Genomic DNA, 25,501 nt, shown 5'->3' with positions numbered 1-25,501 from the left:
ACTGTGAAGACACAGGAGGGGAGTGTCCCGACTCCAAACACACCGTGATTCGCGTTCTTCACAATTCCGCATCTGAGAATTCACCGACAATCTAGATTGTGTGTGCACCCAGCATAGAAGGTGACTATATTTTGTGTGTGTGGTCAGCATGGAACAAACATTGTGGATGTCCAACAACAAACACTCCAAGTGCAGCAAGACACATGATTCACCGATTTCTCCCTCCTCTGGGGCTGCATGCTGCTCCTCCTGACATATGTTTCCCACATGTGGCCAGAAGCTTCGGCTCTGTACAGAAAGTGCTACTAGTTACCTGCTTCCCACTCGAGGGCGCCTGTCCATTCAATTTCTCTTTGTCACCACAGATCTCTGACTCCCCTCCCTCCCGACCCCCCAGACCCTGTCAGCCCAGGACAGCAGTGGCTCCTCTTGGCTTCCTGACATGTTTGGTGCCAACACTCTTCCCAGGAGCACTGGCTCCTGTGCTCAGGCTCTGCAGCTCTGGGGTCAGAGTGGAGAGGAACAAGGTCAGCGTAACCCTGAGGGGTTTCTCTGCTTCCTCTCACCTTACAGTGCCCAGGGAATAGCTCGCCCACTCTGGGGACTGCTGGGGACAGAGGGACAGGAGGATGGTCAGTCCTATCAAACAGATGCCCCGAGCCAGTTTCCCAGTGCCAACACCAGGATCTCACACCCCCATCTGCTTGAGGTGACAGCGTTTCAGAGAGACATTGGCAAGTGACTCATCCCAGGAAGGCCCAACTGCCCCCGAGCCAAGATCTCTTGACCCTGGGCGGGAGGGGGTCAGACCGAGCCCCTGCCCTGCCCAAGGCCCAGTACTGGACCCACCTGCATCTGGCTCTGGCTCTCGCCACTGCCAGAAAATGGCTCATCTTGGGGATTGATCTCAGAGATGCCAGATAATCTGCTGCACTTGAGCACCCAGCTCAAAGCCTGAGGCCTGCCACTACCTATGCAGCGCTGCAAAGGCCCCAAACTTCACAGAGCTGTCAGTCCAGGAGAAACACAGAAATTAGATGGGAACACTGAGTGGAAGCCCACTGGGCTCATGAGTGAAACACTACCACAGAAGGCCCAAGTGCACCAACAGCTCAGGAAATCCTCAGGCTGGGATTGTAGCAACACCATTGGGAGACAGATGCTGTAACAGTGTAAGGTCAACTAATTAGTGATGCTCAGGGAGCTGGCTGGAGGGTTGAGGAACTGGGGATGTTGAAGGAGGGAAGAGCAGATTGGTGGTGGGATGGTGTTGGCATGCTGAGTACCTGGAACAACTGTATGGTGAAGAACATTCTAAACCACAGTGTTTAAAGTAAGAAAGGAGGAGACAGAGAGAGCGAGACAGAGACAGAGACAGAGATAGAGTCAAACAGAGAGAGACAGAGAGAGATGACAGAGTTTCCATCAGTGACCGAGTATGAACAGGTCAGTTCAGACTGAGCTCCTGCCGGGGTCTGCAGTGACAAGGGGGTTTGGGGAAAGGGTCTGTCAGACACCCTTCAGTCATCTCCAGAAATCCACTCCTCCAGGGACACTTGTTTCATCTAAGTGTCATTAAATGTTTCCCACTGGAGGAGGCACATGACCATGACCATGACGGAGCAACAGAACCAACTGTGTTACTGCTGGAGAGTGACAATGGTGGGAACAGCAGGACCCCCGAGGAGGGACACCCAAGCTCTGATAGAGATGAAAGATGCACAGATATGGACAGAAGCAGAGTGACCTCAGTGGAAACATTGAGACGTGGCAGTTGTGTATTTAATTTTGAAAGTTAGAAAAACTACAGGTTCCATGAAAATTTAAAAGAAGCATATGGAATAATTTCAATATCACTGTATCACTGTATAACTGTCATCCCATTGTTCATCGATTCGCTCAATTGGGCGCCAGTAACATCTCCATTCATTCCCAGCCCTGAGATTTTGGCAGCCTCTCCTTACTCGTTCTTCCAAATGGTGCAGTATTGGAGGCTCTTTCAGGGTCCGGGTTATGAGATCTATTATTTTTACTCTATTTGGCATATCGAATACGCCACGGGGAGCTTGCCAGGCTCTCCTGTGAGTTTCAATATAGCCTATAACAAACGTCTTCCTTGTGAAAATGCACCAAAGACTTCAACTCAAAAATGCAAAAATCACAGAGCCAGACTGATAGTATAATTTGTGGGTACTGGCCTTGCCCTCACCAATGGGGGTCTTCCCCAGCATTCCATATGGTCCTATGAGCACTACAGTAGCACTTAGCACTGTCATCCCATTGTTTATTAATTTTCTTGAGTGGGCACCAGTACCATCTCCATTGTGGGACTTGTTACTGTTTTTGGAATATAGAATACACCATGGGTTGTTCGTCAAGCTCTGCCGTGCGAGCAGGTTACTCTCGGTAGCTTGTTGGGTTCTCCTAGAGGGACGAAATAATCAGACCTGAGTTGGCCACGTGCAAGGCGAACACCTTACCCGCTGTGCTATTGTTCTAGTCCTCCTAGGAGTAATTTTTTTAAATTTAATTTGTATTAAGTTGTTCACAATATTTGATTGCATTTAATATTCGAACACCAATCCCACAACCTTTACACCTTCCCACCACCATATCTCAATCCCGAATCCCAGACCCTGACTGAACCAAAATAATTTATTTTGTATTGCTTGTTATGAATAATCCTCTAAAAATGAGACTAAAATGTTTTCTTAGAGAAAAGTGTGTGAAGATTGTTGTACTTCACCCAGGAGCCATAAGTTCTTCAATAAGAAATTAGTAACATTCTACTAAAGGTTGAAACTTCTGTGTTTATATGTGTGTGTGTCTATAAATATATTTTCCACTGAGATGTTTTCCTTCTACTTTAAACCCCACCAAATGTGGGATGCTGCTCTTGGTATATTGGTGGTGTAAAGTGTGCTATGTCCAGGAATAGACTCACTCTGGGTGAGGCTCATTCAAGCATATGGAGAGCGGCCTTGAACATGGGGGCAGTTGAGTTCTGGGGGGTTTTGGCTGCCAGGCTGGCTCCATTGGGGCGGGTAGGGGACTCACCCACCCCCTCCAGGATGCCCAGAATGAAACAGCCACATCCAGGAGTAACTCTTGACTGCAAAGGTAGGAGTAATGACCGAGAATCACTGAGTATGGCCCCAAAACAAAAAATAAATAAATAAAACTCAAACGAGAATTTTCTATTAACTATGTACTTTGTAAACAGTTATCAGAAACAACAATGTCATAATTTCTTTATGGAAAGAAATGAGTACTGGGAAGGGAAGTTTTCATTGGGATATTATTTTATAGAACATTATAGGAAACACATATAAGTAAGATTATGATTATGAACATTATAAATGGGGCTATATTTAAAAGTGATTTGAAACATAAACAATGCAAACTATTTTCTTTAGCAATTTGAAATTGAAATGATTTTGATTATTTTAACTTGATTAATACAGATTATAACTTTCCACATGGTAATTCAATAAAATAAATAACTTTAAAAAAAAGACAGATTACGAAATAAGTGAGTAGCCACCTATGACCTGTTTCTATGTGCTTCATCAGAAAGTGCTTAATCCATCAGACAGGGTGAGTTCAGCGCCCCAGTGGGACAAGGAGATGCAAGGTCAGAAAGTTTCCCTTATAACATACTGGGTCACCTCATGCAAATCCCTCTCAGGCTCTGGGGTCAAATGCTCTCTGGGCTGTGGAGCTCACAGCTGTCTCCTCACTCAGGGCTGAGTCTCTGGGGAAGGCAGAGCTGTGCTCAAGAAGAAGATGATTCTGTGGGGTCTTCTCCTCTGCCTGGTGACAGCACCCCTGGGTGAGTGTCCCAGATGTGACAGGGTCTAGGGGAGGGGGGGACTGCAGGGACTGACAGTGACTGATTCTCCTTGTCCCCAGGTGTCCTGTCCCAGGTGCAGCTGCAGGAGTCGGGCCCAGGACTAGTGGCCCCCTCCGGGACCCTCTCCCTCACCTGCTCTGTCTCTGGTTACTCCATCTCCTCTGGTTACTGCTGGGCATGGATCCGCCAGACCCCAGGGAAGGGCCTGCTCTGGTTGGGGTATATATGTGCTAGTGGAAACACTAACTACAGCCCATCCTTCAAGGGCCGCGTCTCCATCACCAGAGACACGAACAAGAACCAGTTCTTCCTGCAGCTGAGTTCAGTGACCCCCGAGGACACAGCTGTGTATTACTGTGCTAGAGACACAGTGAGGGGAAGTCAGGGTGAGCCCAGACACAAACCTGCTGAGACATGCTGGGCTGCAGGGGCCTCCAGGGCCACCAGAGGGCGCTCAAGACTGAGAGGGGCACAGGGACCAGGATGGGGTCAGGCCCACAAAGGGAATCCTAACAGCACAGTAACTAACCCACACTGTACTTAGAGTGACCATGGGGTTACACAGGGGTCCCTGTCCTGCCATCACTCACTCTCAGGACGGGTCCATTCTCAAATCTCCCAAAAGGATCTCTGTACCGACTTCCTCCTGGATCTCACACTTCCTGCAGCCCCTGTTTCCTCCCAGCCACATGGAGGTGAAGGTCTCTGACGCTCCCCCCAGTGACCCTGCACACTCCCCTCCTGTCTGCTCCCTGGAGACTCTCACTCCCGTGCTCAGGGACGCCCAGAGATGGGCTCAGCAGAGTCTCCTGTCAGGGGTTGCCTGGTCACCTGAAGAACCACTTGTGATGCCTGAATCTCCTCTTCTTCCTCACTCTACTGTGTCCCTCTGTGCAGGGCTAAGGGAGGAGCTGCAGGAGGATTCGAGGGAGGCTCTAGCCCACACCCCTCAGCTCACTCCTGGGCACTCGCCCTGAAGGGCCTTCAGAAAGGGTCCCTGTTACTCACTAGTGCCTAAGGTCAGGAGGATGCTGTGGGTGTCACAACTGCACTGGATAAAATTAGAACACCGATCCTGGGGGGCTGGAGTGATAGCACAGCGGGTAGGGCGTTTGCCTTGCACGCGGCCGACCTGGGTTCGATTCCCAGCATCCCATATGGTCCCCTGAGCACCGCCAGGGGTAATTCCTGAGTGCAGAGCCAGGAGTGACCCTTGTGCATCGCCAGGTGTGACCCAAAAAGAAAAAAAAAATAGAACACCGATCCTGGTAGGTAGATTGCTCATTGATTGCCAACAAAAATGTCATCTGAAAAACATGCATTAATGATGATTAATTATTCATGTGCTGTGCCCTATAGTGCTGGGAACCAGGAAATCAGGTGATCAATTCCTTCTCATTCTGCAGCCTGAGATCCAGGGCCCCCATGGTCTGTCCCCCAGAAAAGGGGCAATTGAGCTGCGATGCCCAGAAAGAGACAGGAATAACGTCCATTCCTCCTGCATCTGATTTTAGTCCGTTTGGAACCTGAATAGTTTGCATGATGTCATACTTTGGCAGAGAAAACTTATTTTCTTGAGGAAAAATGATACAAATATTAAATTGAGACATTACAATAAGTTATTTCTGTTCACACACATTTGTCACTCAAATTTCCACAGGATAGAGCCTATGGCAATGGTGCCGTGGCCGCAGAGACCCAGGTTGAGCATTTCTAAGAGGCCACTACACGGGATTCAAATACAGGGAACTCAGCTACCCCCCATGCCCCAGGCTAGAAATGGGGAGGCCACGGCTTCCCCCGTGGGCGGCTGCTAACAGGGCCCTCAGTTACACTCCTTCGGTATAGCCCACATGATCCATTTCTAAAGAGTCTCCACATAGTTACACTGGAACTCCAGGAAGGAAGGAAGGAAGGAAGGAAGGAAGGAAGGAAGGAAGGAAGGAAGGAAGGAAGGAAGGAAGGAAGGAAGGAAGGAAGGAAGGAAGGAAGGAAGGAAGGAAACATCCTAAAAGGGGAAGAAGAAGATCCCCACCCCAGAGTGCCAGAGACACGTTGGGAAAGCATCGCAGAAGCCTACCAAGGGCGGGGGCGGGGAAGACAGGACTCCTGGAACCTCAACAAGGAATGCCCAGACACTGAACCTCTCTGATGAAGAATTCAGAAACGAAATTGGCAAGGATGCACAATGAACTCAAAGAAACAGTGGTTGGACAGCCAAAGTAATACAGGAGGATATGAGGGCAGCAGTGGAATGGACAGTCAATAAAATACAGGAGGAAATGAGAGTAGGAATGAGAAAACTTCAGACAGAAATGGACTGAATGATCTACACTTGGGAGAGAGAAACTGTTTTCCTGAGAACAAAGATTCAACTAATAACCTGATCTGAAGGCAAAGACACCGCAAGAAGAGCTACTTCTGTCACACACAGTCATCATTTAAATGTTGACAAGATAGCAAATATCCAGCCTACATTCAAGGATATTGATTATTTATGGGATTTGAAAACACTTCTGATCTATGAATAGATCTCCTATTGTAACCAATGACAGTGACATTGAATTTTACCAGTTAACTTTCTCCTTTTTTCTATTGTTGATCTCTTATAATATGGCCCTTTTATCTCCCTTTGCACAACTTCCCCTAAATGACACTTTCAGTAAGCAAGAGTTATTCTACAGTCTCTGTGTGAGCGCTAGTGTAACTCATGCATGAGTGAACCTGGACATGGTTGCAGGACGGATTCCCTTCTCCATGGAGCTGTCTCTGAAACCTGCCCCTGGCTAAACTGGTGCAAATAAGGGCCACAGTGTATGGTGACAAACATCTTTAACTAGAGATATTTCCTCTGAAGAAATAGCAGAGACAGAGCATATACAGGAGCCTGCTTTAGTGGTTTTGCAGATATTTTCAGATTTCAGTCCTGGTATCAGGGCGTTCTGCCTTTCACCTGACTCTACCTAGAACATTTAATTATTATCATATTAATAACTCAGAGCGACTCAGTGGAATATTTTTATCTAGTTGCCGGGACCAACTCTTACCAAATTGTTCAAACCATTTCAGATTTTCTTTGACAATTTATATCACAAATAGAAGCAGTACTGTACACAAAACAGGATTTGTGGCTAGAAATGACACATTATCATGTAATTTATAATATAACAAATGAATTCTATGAAGGCATATTTCCTTAATCCTCCTAACATCACAAAGCACCCCAAGATCACCATATCTGCTCTGAGTTCTACCATCTCTCTACATGTTAAAACAGAACTTTATATACAGAAAGTAAACAGCAAATGAGCCTCTCCCTGCTATGATGAAAACTGCCCAGCCCTGCCTCATCTCCAGGAGAGGAGTCAGTTCAGGGGTTCCCAGGGTCTCCATCCTGACTCACACAGAACCAATATGGCGTGTGGGCTGAGCTGGCTTCTCCTGGTGGCTGTGTTAGGAGGTAACTCCAGGGTGACAGAGACACGGAGCCGGGGAGAGATGGGAGAGGCAGATCCACTGTGTGAGGAGAGTTTCCTGACCAGGATGTCTTTGTGTTTTCAGGGGTCCAGTGTGTGGTGCAGCTGGTGGAGTCTGGGGGAGACTTGGTGCAGCCCGGGGGTCCCTGAGACTCTTGTGTGCAGCCTCTGGATTCAGTATTAGTGAAAAAAGTATGAACTGGGTCCGCCAGGGCCCAGGGAAGGGCCTACAGTGGATTTCATACATTAGGTATGATGGTGGTTTTACAAACTATGCTGACTCTGTGAAGGGCCGATTCACCATCTCCAGAAACAAGAGCAAGAACACGCTCTATCTTCAAATGAGCAGCCTGAGGGAGAAGGGCATGGCCATGTACTACTGTGTGAGAGACACAGTGAGGGGATGGCCCTGTAGGCCCAGACACAAACCACCTTCAGGTGGAAGCAGGGTGAACTTGAGGGGTGCAGTCCCCCATGAGGCTTTGAGGACTCTCCCCTGAGGAAACGTTTCTCATGACCAGATGCATCATGTTTCTGTGGAGATCAGGACTGACCTGCGCCTCAGCTCTCTGATGACCCCATGGTCACCTTGCCATGTAGTTTGTGGCCCTATGTTCCCATCACCACTGTGGGCAGGAAAGACTCTGTCACTAAGACAACTTCTGAAAGACAGTCTCTGCCTCCTGATGGAAGTTTCCATCGTGGGACTATAACTCAGCCGAGAAGTCCATTATTCTCTTGCATAAAGTAAAATCACCCTGAAAGGATTTTAATTCTCCCCCTGGAAAGAGTCACTTCACAAAGTAAAGCAATGACCTGTACTCAGCTGTGTTCTTGTCCTGTCACTCTGCTCTCAGACACATACTCTGTCCCTTTTGACATTTCCCCTCAGACCTGCACCCAGGCAGCCTGCACATCCTGCATCTAGGAGTCCTACTCTCTGGGATGGGTTGACTCTTCTCCCCTCATAAACTATCCAGATGGACATTCAAGGTTTCCCAGTCCCTCTGCAGCCCTTGGCCATTGTAATGGAGAACCAAGACCTGTGACATGTGCAGCTCTGACCCCTCCTCAGTGAGAGAAGAGCAGATCTCATGGGAACCCCAAACACTCCATCAGTGAGTCTAGTGGTCACCACAGCGGCCCTGGATGTGTCCTGACACGGGCTTCCAGCTCCCACAGAGAGATGCCCTTAGCCATGGGACCAGCCACCTCTCCTCAGAGAGTCTGGTCCTTTCAGGACTGGGCTCTTCACACTGTCTCCCACAGTCACACACAGCCTTGAGCTCAGACCTCAGACTGCTCAGTGCTGTGTAGACTGTGCTCATAGGGGGCTTCACGGTACCTCTCAGGATCACTGGGAGTCACAGACACTGTGGAAATCTCATATCACATCTGGGGTCTTTGTTCCCTTGTCCTTGTTCTGGGCCCTGTAGCACCTGCTCAGGTGTCAGAGCCTTAAAGCACTTCTCTGAGGCTGAGTCTTCTCCCCTCAGCCCCACACCTGATAGGTGGAAGTAGGAGTGGAGCCATGCAGGGTGGAGGGACATGGAATTGTTTGTGGCCATCACTGTTCTCCCCCTCACACAAGACCCTCGTCTACATGACCACCATGAGAAAGGGATTCCGACTCCTGAGGAGTACTTGGGTCACCAATGAGGGCTTCTGTGCACAGACAGGTCAGTCAAGGCTCTGCTCTTAGTAATTATTCCTAGTGGGGCATGGGGGACTATAGGGGATGCTGGGAATCAAACCCAGGTGGCCTTGATTAAGGCAAGCACTTTTCCCTCTGTTTTATCACTCCAGCCCCTCTGACTTGATGATTCTTCCCCATCACACCTGGAACTCTGTGCAACAGTTCTATGTAAACCACATGCAAAGTTACCATCATTATAGGCACCAATTTCAGCGCTGATTTTTTCCTCACACCCCACGAGATCCTCAGACACAGGCCTGGTGCCCTACGGTCCCCTCGATTCAGATCCTCACCCTGGAGACAGTATCACACCCCCAGGTTCTATCTCCATCACTGAGGCTCCATACAGACACTATTGAAGATATGACTCATAATGAATTTCTCATTAAGGTTGACCATGGATCAACCTCAATATGGGACACCCCTCCTGAGACACTGAAAGTTGGGGATCAGAATCTAAATTTCCCACTGCCATCACGTGGTGACCCCACTGAAGCTGCACTCCTATTTTGGTGACCTTCCAAAGACATTGTTCAACATCACAACTGCATTATTCAGTCCCCCTCACTTAGATAACTGAAACAGTTTTATAGGTTCAATGTCAATAATAAAGGCAAGTATTGAAAGTATTTTTTTACTGGAAATCACACAATCATCCAAATACCATATGGCTAAATGGAATAAAATTGATGACTCTCTAATCATCATGAAAACATATAATTTTCCAAATACAGACAATAGACATTTTCTTTGGTTTGGGGGTCAGGCCTGGGAATATCCCACGTTTACTTCCTGTATGATTCCTGCCCCCTACCTGTAGTGCTAAGGACATCAGGTTAGTAGAATTGGAAAATGAACTTGGGACACTCATGTGCAAAGCATGAGCCCATTCTATTGTGACTACCCAAATTGCTCTCAAGAACAAAATTATAATTATTTTTGTCACGCTAGGAGTATCTACAATGAGAAATCTATGGTTTCATTCATTTTTAATTCAATTCTTTCATTGTTTTTACTAAATTACAAATTATGATCCAGGGTGGTTTTTATTTTCAGTCTATATTCTTAAAGAATAAAACAGACATAAATGATTCAAGAAGAATTGAAAAAAGAAATACATCTTATTTAATAACCTGGGGCTGAAGCGATAGCACAGCAGTAGGGCGTTCGCCTTGCACATGGATGACCCAGGTTCGATTCCTCCGCCCCTCTCGGAGAGCCCAGCAAGCTACCGAGAGTATCTCGCCCACACAGCAGAGCCTGGCAAGCTACCCATGGCATATTCTATATGCCAAAAACAGTAACAAGTCTCACAATGGAGACATTACTGGTGCCCGCTCAAGCAAATCAATGAGCAATGGGATGACAGTGATACAGTGATTAATAACCTGAAAATAGAGCAGAAAAGGTAGTAAAAAATACAGCTAAATTTGGTGATTAAAAACAAGTTATCATCAACTTAAGAATGTTTCCAGTGGGTTTAGGCGAAGCAGCTTTAGGAACTAGTCCCAATATTGTCTCCCGTTCACTCTGGGTCCTTCTTGAGCTTTGGGGTCAAGCCTCCTGGAAACTGCTGGTTTTGGGGATACAGCACAGGTAAGGGCAGGGTAGTGAGGGTTCTCCAGTTCTAGGCCTGCAGCTTTGCTGGGACAGGACACTCGCGACAGAGCTACAGAGTCATGTGCTTTGTACACTAGAGAGTCAATCAATCATCTTAGTGTTACACCCCACTTAGAGTAGACTGCAATAATATTGAATTGGTAAAGAGAACTTCTGCCACATACTGTACCCTGTTGGTCCACACAAGCGTTTCAAGTTTGTCCTCAAGATCCCCGGGCACCCCTGTGTGCCCACTCTTTATATATGTTCTGTCTCTAACTCCTGGGTGGCCCCTGCACTTCTCCAGAACCAGCTGGACTGGCTCCCTACAAGGTACAGGAAAGCGTGCCCTGACTCTGAGCCGTGTAAAGGAAATTAGTTCCTCCCATTTGCTCACATGACTGCAAACACACCTTGTTCCCTCACCTCTTGTCAGGATGTGAGACAATGTTTGTTTCAGTACAGACAAGAGTCCATCTTGTCTGCTCCTAGTTACACACTGGAATGTAGTTTTGAGGTATAAATCTGACAGGAGTCTTGGGGTCCTTGGTGGAGGTTAGAGGCCCTGCCCCACAGTGCAGGGATGGGAAGACAAGTAACGCTTCTTTTCTGTCTCTCCTATTTGGCTCCAAGGGCTCTCCCTGAGCTCAGGAGAACTCGGTGCCACATTAGAGGTACTGTGGATGTGAGGGGGCAACTCATCCACTTCCATTCCTCACACTGCCTTGTCTGTGCATCCGTGTTTATTTTAGTCCCATCTTGTTGAATTTGTTGGATACATTGATTATTTTTGACCAATAATGCTGAATTTTTTAAAATTAAATTTAAGACCATATTTCTCGTCCCTTGCATTTATCTTGATGCTCTGGTGTTTCATAGAAATAGGAGGTAATTTAAGTGACACAGCCTGTATCTAGGCTCGATTCATTTGGGGGTTGGAGTTGGGCCACATCTGGCAGTGCTCTGGGCTTGTGTACTTGTACCCTTGTCGTTGTGTGAGTCTGAGCACTGGGACCAGGCTCCCTGCCCAATAGATTGTGTGCTGTGGGTCCTCCATGAGCTCTTCCCATGCTCCTGAAAGGGTCAGGATTCTTCAGTGATGACCCCAGGACAGGTTCCTGAGGCTCATGCTGGTCTATGGACACTGAATTATAGACAGGACAGTTCTTGTCCACCTATAAATCCGTCATCAGTGAGCAGACACATTCTAAAAACTACCCTGAATAAATATTTAAGGGTAAGTCTCCTCCAGGAGAAAGAATTTTCATCCAAGATAAGTGTGAGAATAAACGACTGTAAAATTGAACTGACCTTGGGTTGAACCAAGCTCTAACAGAATTCACTGTAATAAGAAATCTTCATGTTCAAACCCAAATTATGCATGCACAGTGAAATACCAGGACTGAAAACAGGGATATAGAAGGGCAGGGGCCTGTCTACAGGATAGAGGCCCTGGAGTGCTGGATTTGGTCACCAGGGACCTGAGACACGGGGACTCTTCTCCCCAGCTATCATTTCCCCTTAAGCAATTCCCGTTTTCTGAGAGCTCCTCAGCACGTTTCCTGTGCTGGAGGAAGAACACGGCTCTGACAGGGCCCCAGGGACAGGCCTGAGTGCTCTGAGCAAAGTGAGCACCTCCGCCAAGGGAGCCCACACACCAGCGTCCCTCTTGTCCCCTCCTTTCTCTACAGAGGCTCCCCCATGCAAATCTGCACTCAGGACCCGGGATTAAAACCATGTTCACACTCACCCCAACTCGGGCTCCCTCTCCCCCTGACACGGTGTCTGAGATCATGGACCTCATGGGCAGGAACGTGCATCAGCGCTGGTTCCTCCTCTTTCTGGTGGCAGCTCCCAGATGTGAGTATCCCCTGGACAGAGGCTCCAAGCTGGGCATGGGACCTCTGAGCCCGTCACTCACTGTGGGTCTCTGTCCCCAGGTGTCCTGTCCCAGGTACAGCTGCAGGAGTCTGGGCCAAGTCTGGTGATGCCCTTGCAGACGCTGTCCCTCACCTGCTCTTTCTCAGGATTCTCTCTAACCAGCTATGGTGTGCACTGGGTCCGCCAGGCCCCTGGAAAGGGGCTGGATTGGATTGGTGCTGTACAGACTATAACCCAAGTCTTCAGTCCCGAGTCAGCATCTCCAGGGACACCTCCAAGAACCAAGTTTACCTAAAACTGAGCAACTCAGTAACAGAGGACAAAGCCGTGTATTATTGTGCAAGAGACACAGTGAGGGCAAGTTCCTGTGAGCCCAGACACAAACCTACTGAGGGAGACAGGGGAGCTGAGTGTGACCACCTGCGAACGCTATGCTCCAGGGACTCCAAGGCTCGGTTCCATCAGCAATGCGAGAAGGGCCTGTAAGGAGGGCGGTTTCTTCACTCTTTTGTTGATAAGTACCACTGTAGTACTGTTGTCCCATTGTTCATCGATTTGCTCACGCGGGCACCAGTATACTCTGCATTGTGAGACGTGCTACTGTTTTTGGCATATTGAATATGCCACGGGTAGCTTGCCAGGCTCTGTGTGAGGGCGAGATACTCTTAGTAGCTTGCCAGGCTCTCTGAGAGGGACAGAGGAATTGAACCCAGGTTGGCCGTGTGCAAGGCAAATGCTCTGACCGCTATGCTATCATTCCAACCCGTTGAAATATCATCATTGTCACTATATCACTGTCATCCCATTGTTCGTAAATTTACTCGAGCGTGCACCAGTAGCGTCTCTATTTCTCTCAGCTCTGAGATTTTAGCAACCTCTCCTTACTCATCTTTTCCAACGATTTGAGACTCTTTCAGGGTCAAGGGAATGAGACCTATCGATACTGTTTTTACTGTTTTTGGCATATCGAATGTACCACGGGTAGCTTGCCAGGCTCTACCCATGCAGGCGGGATACTCTCAGTAGCTTGTCAGGCTCTCTGAGAGGTATGAGTATATGTGTCACTGTATTTGGGATATCTGTATGCCACGGGGAGATTCCAAGGCTCTCTCATGCGAGCAATAAACTCTGGGTTACTAGTCAGATTTTCCAAGAGGGAGAACTAGGCTATTAGATGTATATATTATCTACATATTATATATCACTGTATCACTGTCATCCTGTTGCTCATCGATTTGCTCGAGCGGGCACAAGTAACATCTCTATTGTGAGACTCATTACTCTTTTGGGCACATCAAATACACCACACTTAGCTTGCCAGGCTCTGCCATGGGGGCGGGATACTCTCGGTAGCTTGCCAGTCATATGTATATATATATATATATATATATATATATATATGTGTGTGTGTATATATATACATATATATATACATATATGATGGGGCCGCATGCTTCCAGGAGCTTAGTTTTATAGTTACTGGATGTTGGCCATTGATGGGATTAGACGGCGCCGGGACCAGTTTCTGGGTGACTGCCTAGCTACTGGAAAATGGGGTGGAAGAAGTCCATTCCATATCCAAGCAGCCTTGGAATTCTTGTCCCGGGTCCTGCACACCTGGGTTCCTCTGCCAGTTCCTTCATGCATGAGGCTCATCTGAATGTGCGGAGAGTGGCCTTGAGCATGGCTGTGGCTGGGTTCTGGAGGTCTTCAACTGTTGAAATATACAAAACAAAATTAAGAAACCAAGTATATAAATTTCAGTTATCATTTCCTGTTCTGGAACAAATTTGTTTACTTGTCTTCCTGTCTAACAGTCCACTAGAGATTGTTCAATCTCATTAGGTAAGGTGTGGCTGATTTTTCTTCCAAATTAGATCATTCCTTTTCACAGAAAGGAGAGATTGCTCCTGTTACCTTCTTTATTCTCACTGAGGGAACAAAATGACAGTAGTCTGAGTGTTGATGCTGAGTGTGGATCCCCACAGACCCTCACACTCTGCTATGGCCCCTGTGCTTGGCCTCTCCTTTCCAGTGATCTGAGCCCCCACCCAACTCCTGTCAGGAACCCCAGAGTGTGGTTAGGATGCAGAGGCATTATCATTGGATCCTGTCGATCCTGACGCTTATTCCTCTGTGTACCACAGGTAAATGAGATTATTCGTATTTATCCCTTTCCCTGGACTTATTTCATTTAATCTGTTTTGCAATTCCATCCATGTTGCAGCAATCTGTGATATTGCGTTTTCCTGTAGCTGCATAGTACACACTGTGACTATATACCATAACTTCTTGATGAAACTGTGATTAAGCATTAGGATTAATTTTATGTCCTGGCCAGTATATTAAATATTGCCCTGAAATTATATTTACATTTAAATACAATTTACAATTATAATTAAATGATATCTTCTCAAATTGATGTTTTCAGATTTGGTCAGTGTTGCCAAAAGTGGAATCACTGGGTTATATGGAAATTCTATTTTCACTTTTTATAGAAATTTACTAGTGTTCTGCATAGACATTAAATGAGATAACAATCCACAAGTTAGAAACATAACAGGTAGCCTGTTATGAAGAATTTGGATAGTTTCCATGTCTCTGCCATTATTGTAAGCACTACAACAAGCATATACTCACACATTTCTTCTCAAATTAATGTTTTCAGGTTTGGGTGTAGCTATCTGGGCAAAAACCCTTTATCATATAGAAACTATTCTAATTAAAATATATATTTAATCACCATCAATCAAAAATTTACAAAACTATTCATATTGGTGAAACTTTGTTTTCACTTTTTTTTTTTTTAGAAATTGCCTTACTATTTTTCATTTTATTGGAACCAAACATTGACATTCCAAATCAACCTTGAAACCGAGTTCCTCATTGGGGATCTCCCAGCCCACACTGGTTGTTTCCAGTCTCGATATAAGCCATTCTTACTGGGCTGAGAGGATCCACCACTGTCCTTATGATTGATGTTTCCCTGACAGTCAGTGCTGATAAACACTTTCTATGCCTAGAGCCTAAGGGGATGTTGCCTCTTGGGATGTCTTTGTACATGTCCCCAGAGCATGTTATGATGGGGGATTTACTGTCAGGGATTTCCTGGTGTGAGCTTTGTGAGTGCCATCAGTATCTTAGATACTAGGGTTGTAACTATGATGTGTGATGGGTAAATATTTCCTCCATTTTCATCTATTATCTGTTTACTTTAGTCTAGTTTGCCTTGCCATGTAAAATCATTAAAACTGGGTTTTTGGTTGTTTGTTTGTTTGATTTTACTTTTAGATATGATTTTCATAGAGAGTTCTGCCTACATTTTCCTCAGTGTTCATAATGACTTTGGCTCAATCTCCAGGCCATTAATGAACCTTCAATAAAATTCTGTAGACAGTGTGAGTCATAGATTTAGTAGCTTTTTATTCTTTATTTGTGCGATTTCCTTGCTCTGCTTGGCCATTCAAGCAACCACTTGCCAACAATTACTGTGGTAATTCTAAGGATTTATCTCTGGGCTCCAGTTTTCATCCCAGTGTGTGATCACTTATGTATATTCCGATAACAAACACATAGTTTACCAGTGAGGCCCTGACCAGCACCAGAACCCACCCTGCTCATTCCAACCTAGCTCAGGCCCAGACAGTCACACGGGGATGACATCACAGTCAAAAAGTTCTAGAGTCTCAGCACTGGTCAGATACGTGAGCAGAGCACAAATCTATCTCACGAAGCACCGGGAATAATGAAAAACAGAGAAATACTATGATTTCAATGGGTGGGGACCAAATCAGGTAAACACTCAGGTACATCAGAAAATTGGATGCTTTCTGTGGAGACCTGAGAGTTACACTTCTCTCAGTGGTCACTGAGCCTCAGAAAACACTGACAAGAAGACTCAAAACTCTCAGTGAAGGAATGAAGGAGTTAATGAAAATATCATTTCAGGGCTGGAGGGATGAGGCAGTCGGCATGGTCCCGTCAGAAGCCTGGCCCTGGGTACAGAGTCAGAATTAAGCACTCAACTGGGTGTGGCCCCAAAAGAAAAATAAACAAAAAAGAAAAACTTCACCCAAACTAAAATAAAGACAACTAACTATGGATTTCAAGTGGAATGGAAGAATGCAAAAATGGAATCGAGGGCTGGGGTTCGAGCACTGTGTGTGCATCTTGTTGCTGTGCCTTGTGTTGTAGTGAGCAAAACCACACAAGCATCTCTCAGATTAATGCTTTTAGTACAAGGCTCATCTTCGTGTGAAAGGTAAGTCTGAAGGTCTCAAAATGGTGAGTTACCTGAGAAATTAGTGGGGGTTATGAGTCCAATGTCAGTTTTGGTTTGCTTTTGTGCTGTGGAAGTTGGAACAGCACCCCAGACTGTGCTGTTTGCACAGAGAGTCTGAGGGGAGAACAACACGCACTGTGAAGACACAGGAAGGGAGTGTCTCAAGTCCAAATGAACCGTGATACGCATTCTTCACAATTCCATATCTGAGAATTCACCGACAATCTAGAATGTTTGCACCCAGCATGGAAGGTGACATTAGTTCTGTGTGTGTGGTCAGCACGGGACAAGCATTGTAGATTTCCAAAAACACACACTTCAAATGCAGCAAGACACATGATTCACTGATTTCTCTGCCCCTGGCCTGCATGCTGCTCCTCCTGACACGCGTTTCCTACATGTAGACAGAAACTTCGGCTCTGTAGGGAAAGCGCTACCAGTTACCTGCTTCCCACTCGAGGGCGCCCGACGGTTCCATTCCTCCTTTGATGAACATCACCACTGATCTCTGACTCCCCTCCCTCCTGACTCCCCCCAGCCCAGTACAGCGGTGGCTCTTGTGGTTCTGACGTGGTTGGAGTCAACACTCTTCCCAGGAGCACTGGCTGCTGGCTCAGGTTCTGCAGCTCTGGGGTCAGAGTGGAGAGGAACAAGGTCAGCGTCACCCTGGGGGGCTTCTCTGACTTCCATCTCACCTTGCAATGCCCAGGAGATATCACACCAACTTTGGGGACCACTGGCGACAGGGGGACAGGAGGAGGGTCAGCCCTGTCAAGATCATGCCCCTGAGCCATTTTCCCTGTGCCAACACCAGGGTCTCACACCCCCATCTGCTTGAGGTGACAGCGTTTTGGAGAGACATTGGCAAGTGACTTATCCCAGAAGGCCCAACTGCCACTGGAACAAGACCTCTTGAGCCCAGGGAGGGTGACAAACAGAGTCTCTTCCCTGGCCAAGGCCCAGCACTCGAACCACCCACATCTGGCTCTCATCATTGCCAGAAAATGGCTCGTCTTCAGGATTGATCTCAGAGAGACCAGAGAAACAGCCGCACTTGAGCATCCCAGCTCAAAGGCTGAAACCTGCTGCCAACTATGCAGCCGTGAAAGAGCCCCAAACTTCACAGGGCTGCCAGCCGCCCAGGAGAAACTCAGAAATTGGATGGGAACATTGAGTGGAAGCCCACTGGGCTCATGAGTGAAACACTACCACAGAAGGCCCAAGCCCATCTAATAGTTCAGAAAATTCTCAGGCTGGGATTGTAGCAACATCATTAGGACACAGATGCTGTAACAGTGTAAGGTCAATTCATTAGTGGCTGACAGAGCAACAGAACCGATGACTGTGGCACTGGTGGAGGGTGACAAGGTGGGAACAACAGGACCCTGAGCAGGGACACCCAAGCTCTGACTGAGATGAAAGATGCGCAGATCTGGACAGAAGCAAAGTGACTTCAGTGGAAACATTGAGACCTCGCAGTTGTAGATTTATTTTCAAAAGTTAGAAAAACTGCAGGTTCCATGAAACATTTAAGGAAGCATTTGGTATAGTTTAAGTATAGCCTATAACAAATGTCTGCCCCGTGGGAATGCACACTAGACCCCCAACTCCAAAATGCAAAAATCAGAGAGCCAGAGTGGTAGTACAATTTGTAGGGTTCTGGCCTTTCCTCCCCAACGGAGGTCATCCTCTATGTCTCCTATGGTTCCCCGGAGCACTGACAGGAGAGACTCTTTTCTAATTTTACTTTATTCTTCAAGGTTGCTCTGTACTATCCCTCAGGCCAAGCCCCACAGTTCATGTTTGAGCTGTTTCTCCCTCTGGGCCCCTATACACTGTGCTGAAGCAGACAGCCCGCTGGTGATGTCTGGTGATGTCCCCTAGAGTGAGTTCAGTGGCTTAAAGCTGCGAACGCAGGTCAAACAGCTGAAGCAAGGTAGCCATAGCGATCCCCTCTGTAGTGGCATAATCATGATTTCATATGCTCTCTCCTCTCCCAGCCTGCCCTCTTCCTCCCCTTCTTTGTTTTCGCTAAGGCCATGGACAGTACTTGCAGTTTTCTCTGAGTGTACAGTACAGGCACATCCCCCCCTCCACCTGTACCCCTTTTATTTTGGTTTTTCTTTCTTTTTTTTCTTTTTGGGTCACAGCGGGTGATGCTCAGGGGTTACTCCTGGCTCTGCACTCAAGAATCACTTCTGGCGGTGCTCAGGGGACCATATGAGATGCTGGGAATCAAACCCGGATCAGCAGCATGCAAGGCAAATGCCCTACCCTCTGTGCTATCGCTCTAGCCCCTTGATAGGGACTTTGGAGGTGTATTTATGGATGGTTTTATTTCATTGGTAGTTGTATTAGCATTACCACTGAATGCCTTAACATGTTGTTTAATTTTGAAGTCTCCAGCCACTTGTTTTTTTCCATTTTTTGTTTTGTCTATGTCCCATGGTGCTCAGGGCTTATTCCTGGCTCTGTGCTTAGGAACATTTGTATGTGCTTCTGGGGAACCATTTTGGAAGGTCAGCTACATGCAAGACAGACAGGTTGCCCTTGATATTTCTCTGCTTCCCTGTTTTTTAAAAAATCTATATTTGTAGCTGTTTATTCTTTTTTGGGGGGGCTGCAGGATAGCACAGTGGGTAGGCTTCAATTCCTCTGCCCCTCTCAGAGAGCCTGATAAACTACCGAGAGTATCCCACCCGCACAGCAGAGCCTGGCAAGCTACCCATGGCATATTCAATATGCCAAAAAATAGTAATAACAAGTCTCACAATGGAGACATTACTGGTGCACACTGGAGCAAATTGATGAACATTGGGATGACAGTGCTACAGTGCTACAAGTTTGTTCACAATATTTGATTACATTTAATATTCAAACATCAACCCCACCACCATTACACATTTCCACTACCATATTTCCATCCCGAATCCCAAACCCTGCCCACAAAGATGAACCAGAAAAAAATATTTTTTATTGTTTGTTTTGAATAATACACTCAAAATGAGACAAACATTTATTAAAGTGTTTGAAGATCATTGTATTCACCCAGGAGCCATAAAGCTCTTCTATAATACATTGGTATCATGTTGTTAATGGTTGACTCTTGTATGCTTATATATACATTTGTATAAATATATTTTCCACTGAGATGGTTGCCTTCTACTTAAAACCTTATCAAGTGTAGTGTAAATATACTCTTGGTATATTGGTGGTGTAAACTGTGTGATGTCCAGGAATAAGTTCACTCTTGGGTGAGGCCCATCCAAGCCTATGGAGAGCAGCCTTGAGCACAGGGGCTGTTGGAGTCTAGAGCTTTTCGGCTGCCGGGGATGGCTCCGTTGGGACTCACCCGCCCCAGTCCAGTTTTCCCCAAGTGAAACAGCCATTGCCCAGAGTAATTCTTGAGTGCAAAGCTAGGAGTTACCACTAAGCATCACTGACTGTGGCCCCAAAACAAAAATACAAAAAATAAAACTCAAACGGGAATTTTCCATTAAGTATGTACTTTACAAACATTTATCAGATGCAACTATATCATAATTTCTTTATGGAAAGAATTGAGTAGTGGGAAGGGCAGTTTTCATTTAGATATTAATTTATAAAGACACAGATATAAAACAAAGTTAAGTACAATTATAATTAAGCATTCTAAATTGTGGTTATATTAAAAAGTATTTTTGAAACAAACAATCCAAACTATTTTCATTAGCAACTTGAAATTGAAATAGCACTTTCTGTAGCACTGTCATCCCATTGTTCATCAGTTTGCTCAAGCGGGCACCAGTACATCTCCATTGTGAGACTTGTTACTGTTTTTGGCATATCAAATACGCCATGGGTAGCTTGTCAGGCTCTGCCGTGCAGGCGGGATACTCTCGGTAGATTGCCGGGCTCTCCGAGAGGTATGGAGGAATCAAACCCAGGCAAGGCAAACACACTACTCACTGTGCTCTAGTCTGAATAAAATAAATACATAAATAGAATAAAATAAATAGTGAAGTGAAATAAACTAGGGATTTCTGATTATTTGAAAGACACCATCTTACCTAGGCAGCACCAAGTATATTATTTAGACGTTCAATTTTCTTTTTTTTTAGGCTGAAGGGATAGTAGAGGAGTTAACGTGCTGAGGCCTGATGCTGGGATTAAGCCTGATTGGGAAATTGAAATAATTGTGATAATGATAACTTGTTTAAGAGAGATAATTAAAATAAGTGAGGGGCCTCCTATGACCTGTTTCCATGTGCTTCATTGGCAAGTGCTCAATCAACCAAACAGGGTGTGTGCGTTCAGCGACCCAATGGGACAAGGAGTTCCAAGGTCAGAAAGTTTCCCTTATAACAGACTGGGTCACCTCATACAAATCCCTCTCAGGCTCTGGGGTCAAATGCTCTCTGGGCTGTGGAGCTCACAGCTGTCTCCTCACTCAGGGTTGAGTCTCTGGGGAAAGCAGAGCTGTGCTTGAGAAGAAGATGATTCTGTGGGGTCTTCTCTGCCTGGTGACAGCCCCCCTGGGTGAGTGTTCCAGATGTGACAGTCTAGGGAAGGGAGTGACTTGGGGACTGACAGTGACTGATTCTCCTTGGCCCCAGTTGCTGTGTCTGCTCTGACCCTGCAGGAGTCAGGCCCAGGCCTGGTGAAGCCGTCCCAGACCCTGTCCCTCACCTGCTCTGTCTCTGGGGGCTCTGTCACCAGCAGTAACTATTGGAATTGGACCCTCTAGCGCCCTGGAAAAGGGTTGGAATGAATGGGACGCTGGTCAGATAGTACCAACTACAACCCACCATTTCAGGGGCGCATCTCCATCACGACGGACCCCTCCAAGAAGCAGTTCTCCCTGCAGCTGAGCTCTGTGACCTCCGAGGCCACAGCCGTGTATTACTGTGTGAGAGGCACAGTGAGGGGAAGTCAGGGTGAGCCCAGACACAAACCTCCCTGCTGGGAGAGTGTGAACTGCAGGAGGCCACGGCCAGCAGGGGGCGCTACGGCCCCAACCTAGAGGAAGTATCTCAGAGGAGCAGTAGCTGATGGGTGACTGGTTTCCTGCCTCTCATCGAAGGTCTCTCCAGGGAACGTTTGTAGGTTCCTGACTGCATTTTCCACTGATATGTCCGAATTTGATAAGGCACGTTTACTTGACAGGACTATAGCAAAGAAAGACTGTAACTTAGGGATCGCAAGATAAACGTGCCTGTTAATTATTGATTTCCCCCCTTGTTTGTTTTATTGGACGGGTTCTCTCTATATCACTTGAGCTTACACGTTTATCCCTCCAATGAGCCAAATGTCAGTCTCCTGGGATCCGCAGACTACAGATGGATTAAGACATGATGTCCCCAGGGTGCTGAGGACACCTGTTCTTCATGCTGAGAAATGAGGTTTCTGATGGTCAGAGCATCGGGTCATCTTCATCCACCTCCTTCTCTTCATCACTTCATCACTATGTATCCGCCACAGGATTTTCCTGCAGCCTCCTGTTGTCTGCGATATTTTCCCTCAGAAATCACAAAGGAGGTCACTTCTGTGGTTCGAGTTTCCATCACAACATACGATGATCCCATGGTCCATCCCACAGATGGGCCAGGTGGGTGCTGCCCAGTCATGGGATACACATTACAACTGCATCCTGTGCAGGCACAGGGTGTCAGAGAGAGACGGTTCCATTGGAGTGTGGGCCCAGTGATCAATCTTCCGTGCTGATGGGATTTCCCATTGACATTCTCTTCTGCACACAAGTGACCCCCAGGGAGCATCACAGCACAGGGAGCAGTCTCTCCCGGAATGACCTGAGGAACAGTATCAAACCCAGTTAGGTCACAACTGGTCACGGGTAAGAGTCCTTGCCTGAATCTCAGAAGAACATGGTTTATCTTTGATAAGGGGCTCCTGGAGCTCCTCAGCTCCCTCCTCAGTCCTGGGCCTGAGGCTTCACATCAGAAAAGGGTCCCCAGACTCCCGGGGGAGCAGGACCTGGACTTGCTGTTCCTGGGTGGGGAACAGGCATTGTCTGCTCCAATGTGGATGGAGCGTCTCAGCTTCCTACTGTGGTGCTCACGGACCCCAGATACCTGCTGGAAATAGCAGCATCTCAATTACTAGGTGTCTGTGTTTGAACGTGTGTGCATGCAGGTAAGGGAAGGGTCATCATAATAGTGCACACCTTCATTAGCTTAGTTGGCCTGAAAAAAGTCTAACATTAATCATAAAATAACTACTAAGTAGTAAGCTAAAATATCCACTATTTGATGTGAATGAATAGCTCACATAGTAATAGAGAATCTTTCCCATAGTGAACAGTGAACATACCAGCAGGGTTCCCATGAGCCACAATTTCTCACCTTATTTTTCCACCATTTCTATGACTTCCCAGCTCATTCTGAGACCTACTAATCCCCAGGAGAGTTGGGCCTTAGCAGGGAGCTGAATCTTGGGCGCATGAGGGGCAGGGCAGAATGTGTGGCAGTGGCCCCTCTCTGCCTGGCCTTGTGGTTTCCCTCTTGCTGTTTCTGACCCAGAAATGTAGAGAACTTACCCCCTCCTTCCTCCTACCTGTCACCTCTTCTCCTGAAATAAGAACCATTTCTGTAATACAAATACTTAAGAAAGACATGCATTGTGTGATCATGTCATCCGATGCTTTCAGACGACCTGATTATATATGCAATAAGGAAAGATAAAAACAAACCAATTTGTCTATACCCTGGGAAACCCAGATGACACTACAACAGAAAGGGCATTGATAAAAAATTCAATAGGCTATATGAAAAACCCAGTGGGTGACCTCAACATCAGTGAACAACATTCAGTGAGCTTTAGGATAAGATACAGAAAACCTACAGGCAAAAATTACAACAAAAATCCTCAATATATCTTTTTTTTTTTTTTTCAATATATCTTAAGGGCAGAACAGAGAACTGGAGAATGAATTAAGGAGAAGGAACATAAGAATCCTCAGAGTCCCAGAGAGACAGGGAGGCAACCTCAATGAGACAGCAACAGTTACAGACATCACTGCTAAACAGTTCTCAGAGTTGGTGAACACAGACATCCAGATCCAAAGGGTATCCACTAAAAGGGACCCTAACAATAAGACTCCAAGACAACTCCTAATCAAAATGACAAATGCCATTGACAGAGATACGATACTGAAAGCAGCAAATCAAATAAGGAAATTACAAATAGGGGGACAGTCCTTAGGTTTACAGGAGACTAATGGAATGAAACCCTCTAGCCTGAGTTCAAGGTGGGATACCGTTAAAAACAATGAAATGGAGGCTTCACCAAGAATACTTTACCCAGCTAGACTCTCATTTGTATTTCAAGAAATAATACATAAATTAATTCCAGGATAAACAAAAGATCAGGGACTTCATTGAATCAAATGTAATTCTGATAGAGACAATAGGCTTCTGTAAGGCAAAACAACCCCCACAAACACAACAATCCTTTAAAGGAAGATGACACCAAACCCCCATGACAATCATCTCACTCAATGTCAATGGTCTAAAGGCACCAACTAAGAGACATGGGTTGGAAAATTGGATTGAAAACATGATTCCAGTGTTCTTCTGCCTAAAAGAAACACATTTGAATATTCAGAGGAGACACAGGCTCAAATTCAAACTCTGGAAAACAATTCTTCAAGCAAACAACTTCTTCCAACAGTTCAGGATGACCAAACTAGTATCTAGCGACAAAGATTTCAGACTGAAAAAAAGGTTAGAAGAAACAGCAAAGGTCATTTATTAATAATCAAGGGATACATATATCAAGAGGAATTTAAACTCCTAAATGTATATGGAAGAAGGATCCAGGTAAAAGAACCTTGACCTCTCACCTTAAGATCTTAGAAAATGGCCAACAAAAGAAGCCCAAATCGGGAAGGAGGAAGTAAATAATAAAACATAGAAGAGAAATTAATATATCTTGAATTAAAAGAATTCCAAAAGATGAATAAAACCAAGAGCTTGTTCTTGGAAACAACAAGACAAAACAAGATTGATAAACCACTGGCAAGTCTAACAAAGAGAGAACCTGTAGGATAACATAGCCTCATGTAGTTTAGGTTTATTTAGATTGTTCCCATCACAGTGCTCCCATTCTTCTGTTTATTTGTTACTTCTTTCTTTGTGTTCTGTTGACTTATAAATATTGTTTTTCTCTTCTCCTTGAGTCCTTTGCATCATTTATTCAGAGCGAAGTCCTTTGTATGGGCACAGGAGACTGTAGCAAATGCTATGATTTTGTAACCTGGGAGTCATTTGACTCTACATAATATTTTCCTCCTGGGCATCTGTTCTCTCGAGTTAAGCCTCAGCTCCCTTACTTCCTAGCATTCCAAAAATCAGAGTCCTGGCAAGCGATGGGATGGACCTGGGCAAGCGGTGAGTTATGTGCTACACTGGCATCGAGATGGGCCTGGCCAAAGTACTTAATGCTTAACTATAAGTTAAGAGCTTGGTCATGGACAAATGCTGTCATGACCCAAAAAGTATAAATACACACCTTCTCCAGATGGAGACCTGGTGACACTGAGCAGCAACTAACATGGCTCCGGGATTCGGGACTGGGACACATCCGAGCCTCGGGGGGGGGGGGGTGGCACTGGAGTGGGGCGGCGCCAACCCAAACTAGAAGAGGTCCCGGCCACCGGAAGTCATGCCCTCGACCCACCCTCGGCGCCATCTTGCCACAATCAACAGAGAAGCGGC

At 46.2% G+C, this 25,501-nt stretch overlaps 1 pseudogene and 1 gene segment (V, D, J or C); both read left to right on the top strand.

The window, feature by feature from the left end:
* Positions 1-3,786: 3,786 nt before the first annotated feature.
* On the top strand, positions 3,787-5,570 carry LOC129399808 (Ig heavy chain V region 1B43-like). The segment is given in 3 exon segments: positions 3,787-3,832; positions 3,913-4,223; positions 5,514-5,570. Coding segments are annotated over 3 exon segments (414 nt in total).
* A 1,697-nt stretch (positions 5,571-7,267) lies between these two features.
* Positions 7,268-8,257, top strand: LOC101542557 (immunoglobulin heavy variable 3-23-like; annotated as a pseudogene).
* Positions 8,258-25,501: the final 17,244 nt, after the last annotated feature.

Source organism: Sorex araneus, chromosome X, assembly GCF_027595985.1.
Source record: "Sorex araneus isolate mSorAra2 chromosome X, mSorAra2.pri, whole genome shotgun sequence".
NCBI lineage: Eukaryota > Metazoa > Chordata > Mammalia > Eulipotyphla > Soricidae > Sorex > Sorex araneus.
This window is presented reverse-complemented; position numbering and strand designations above follow the sequence as displayed.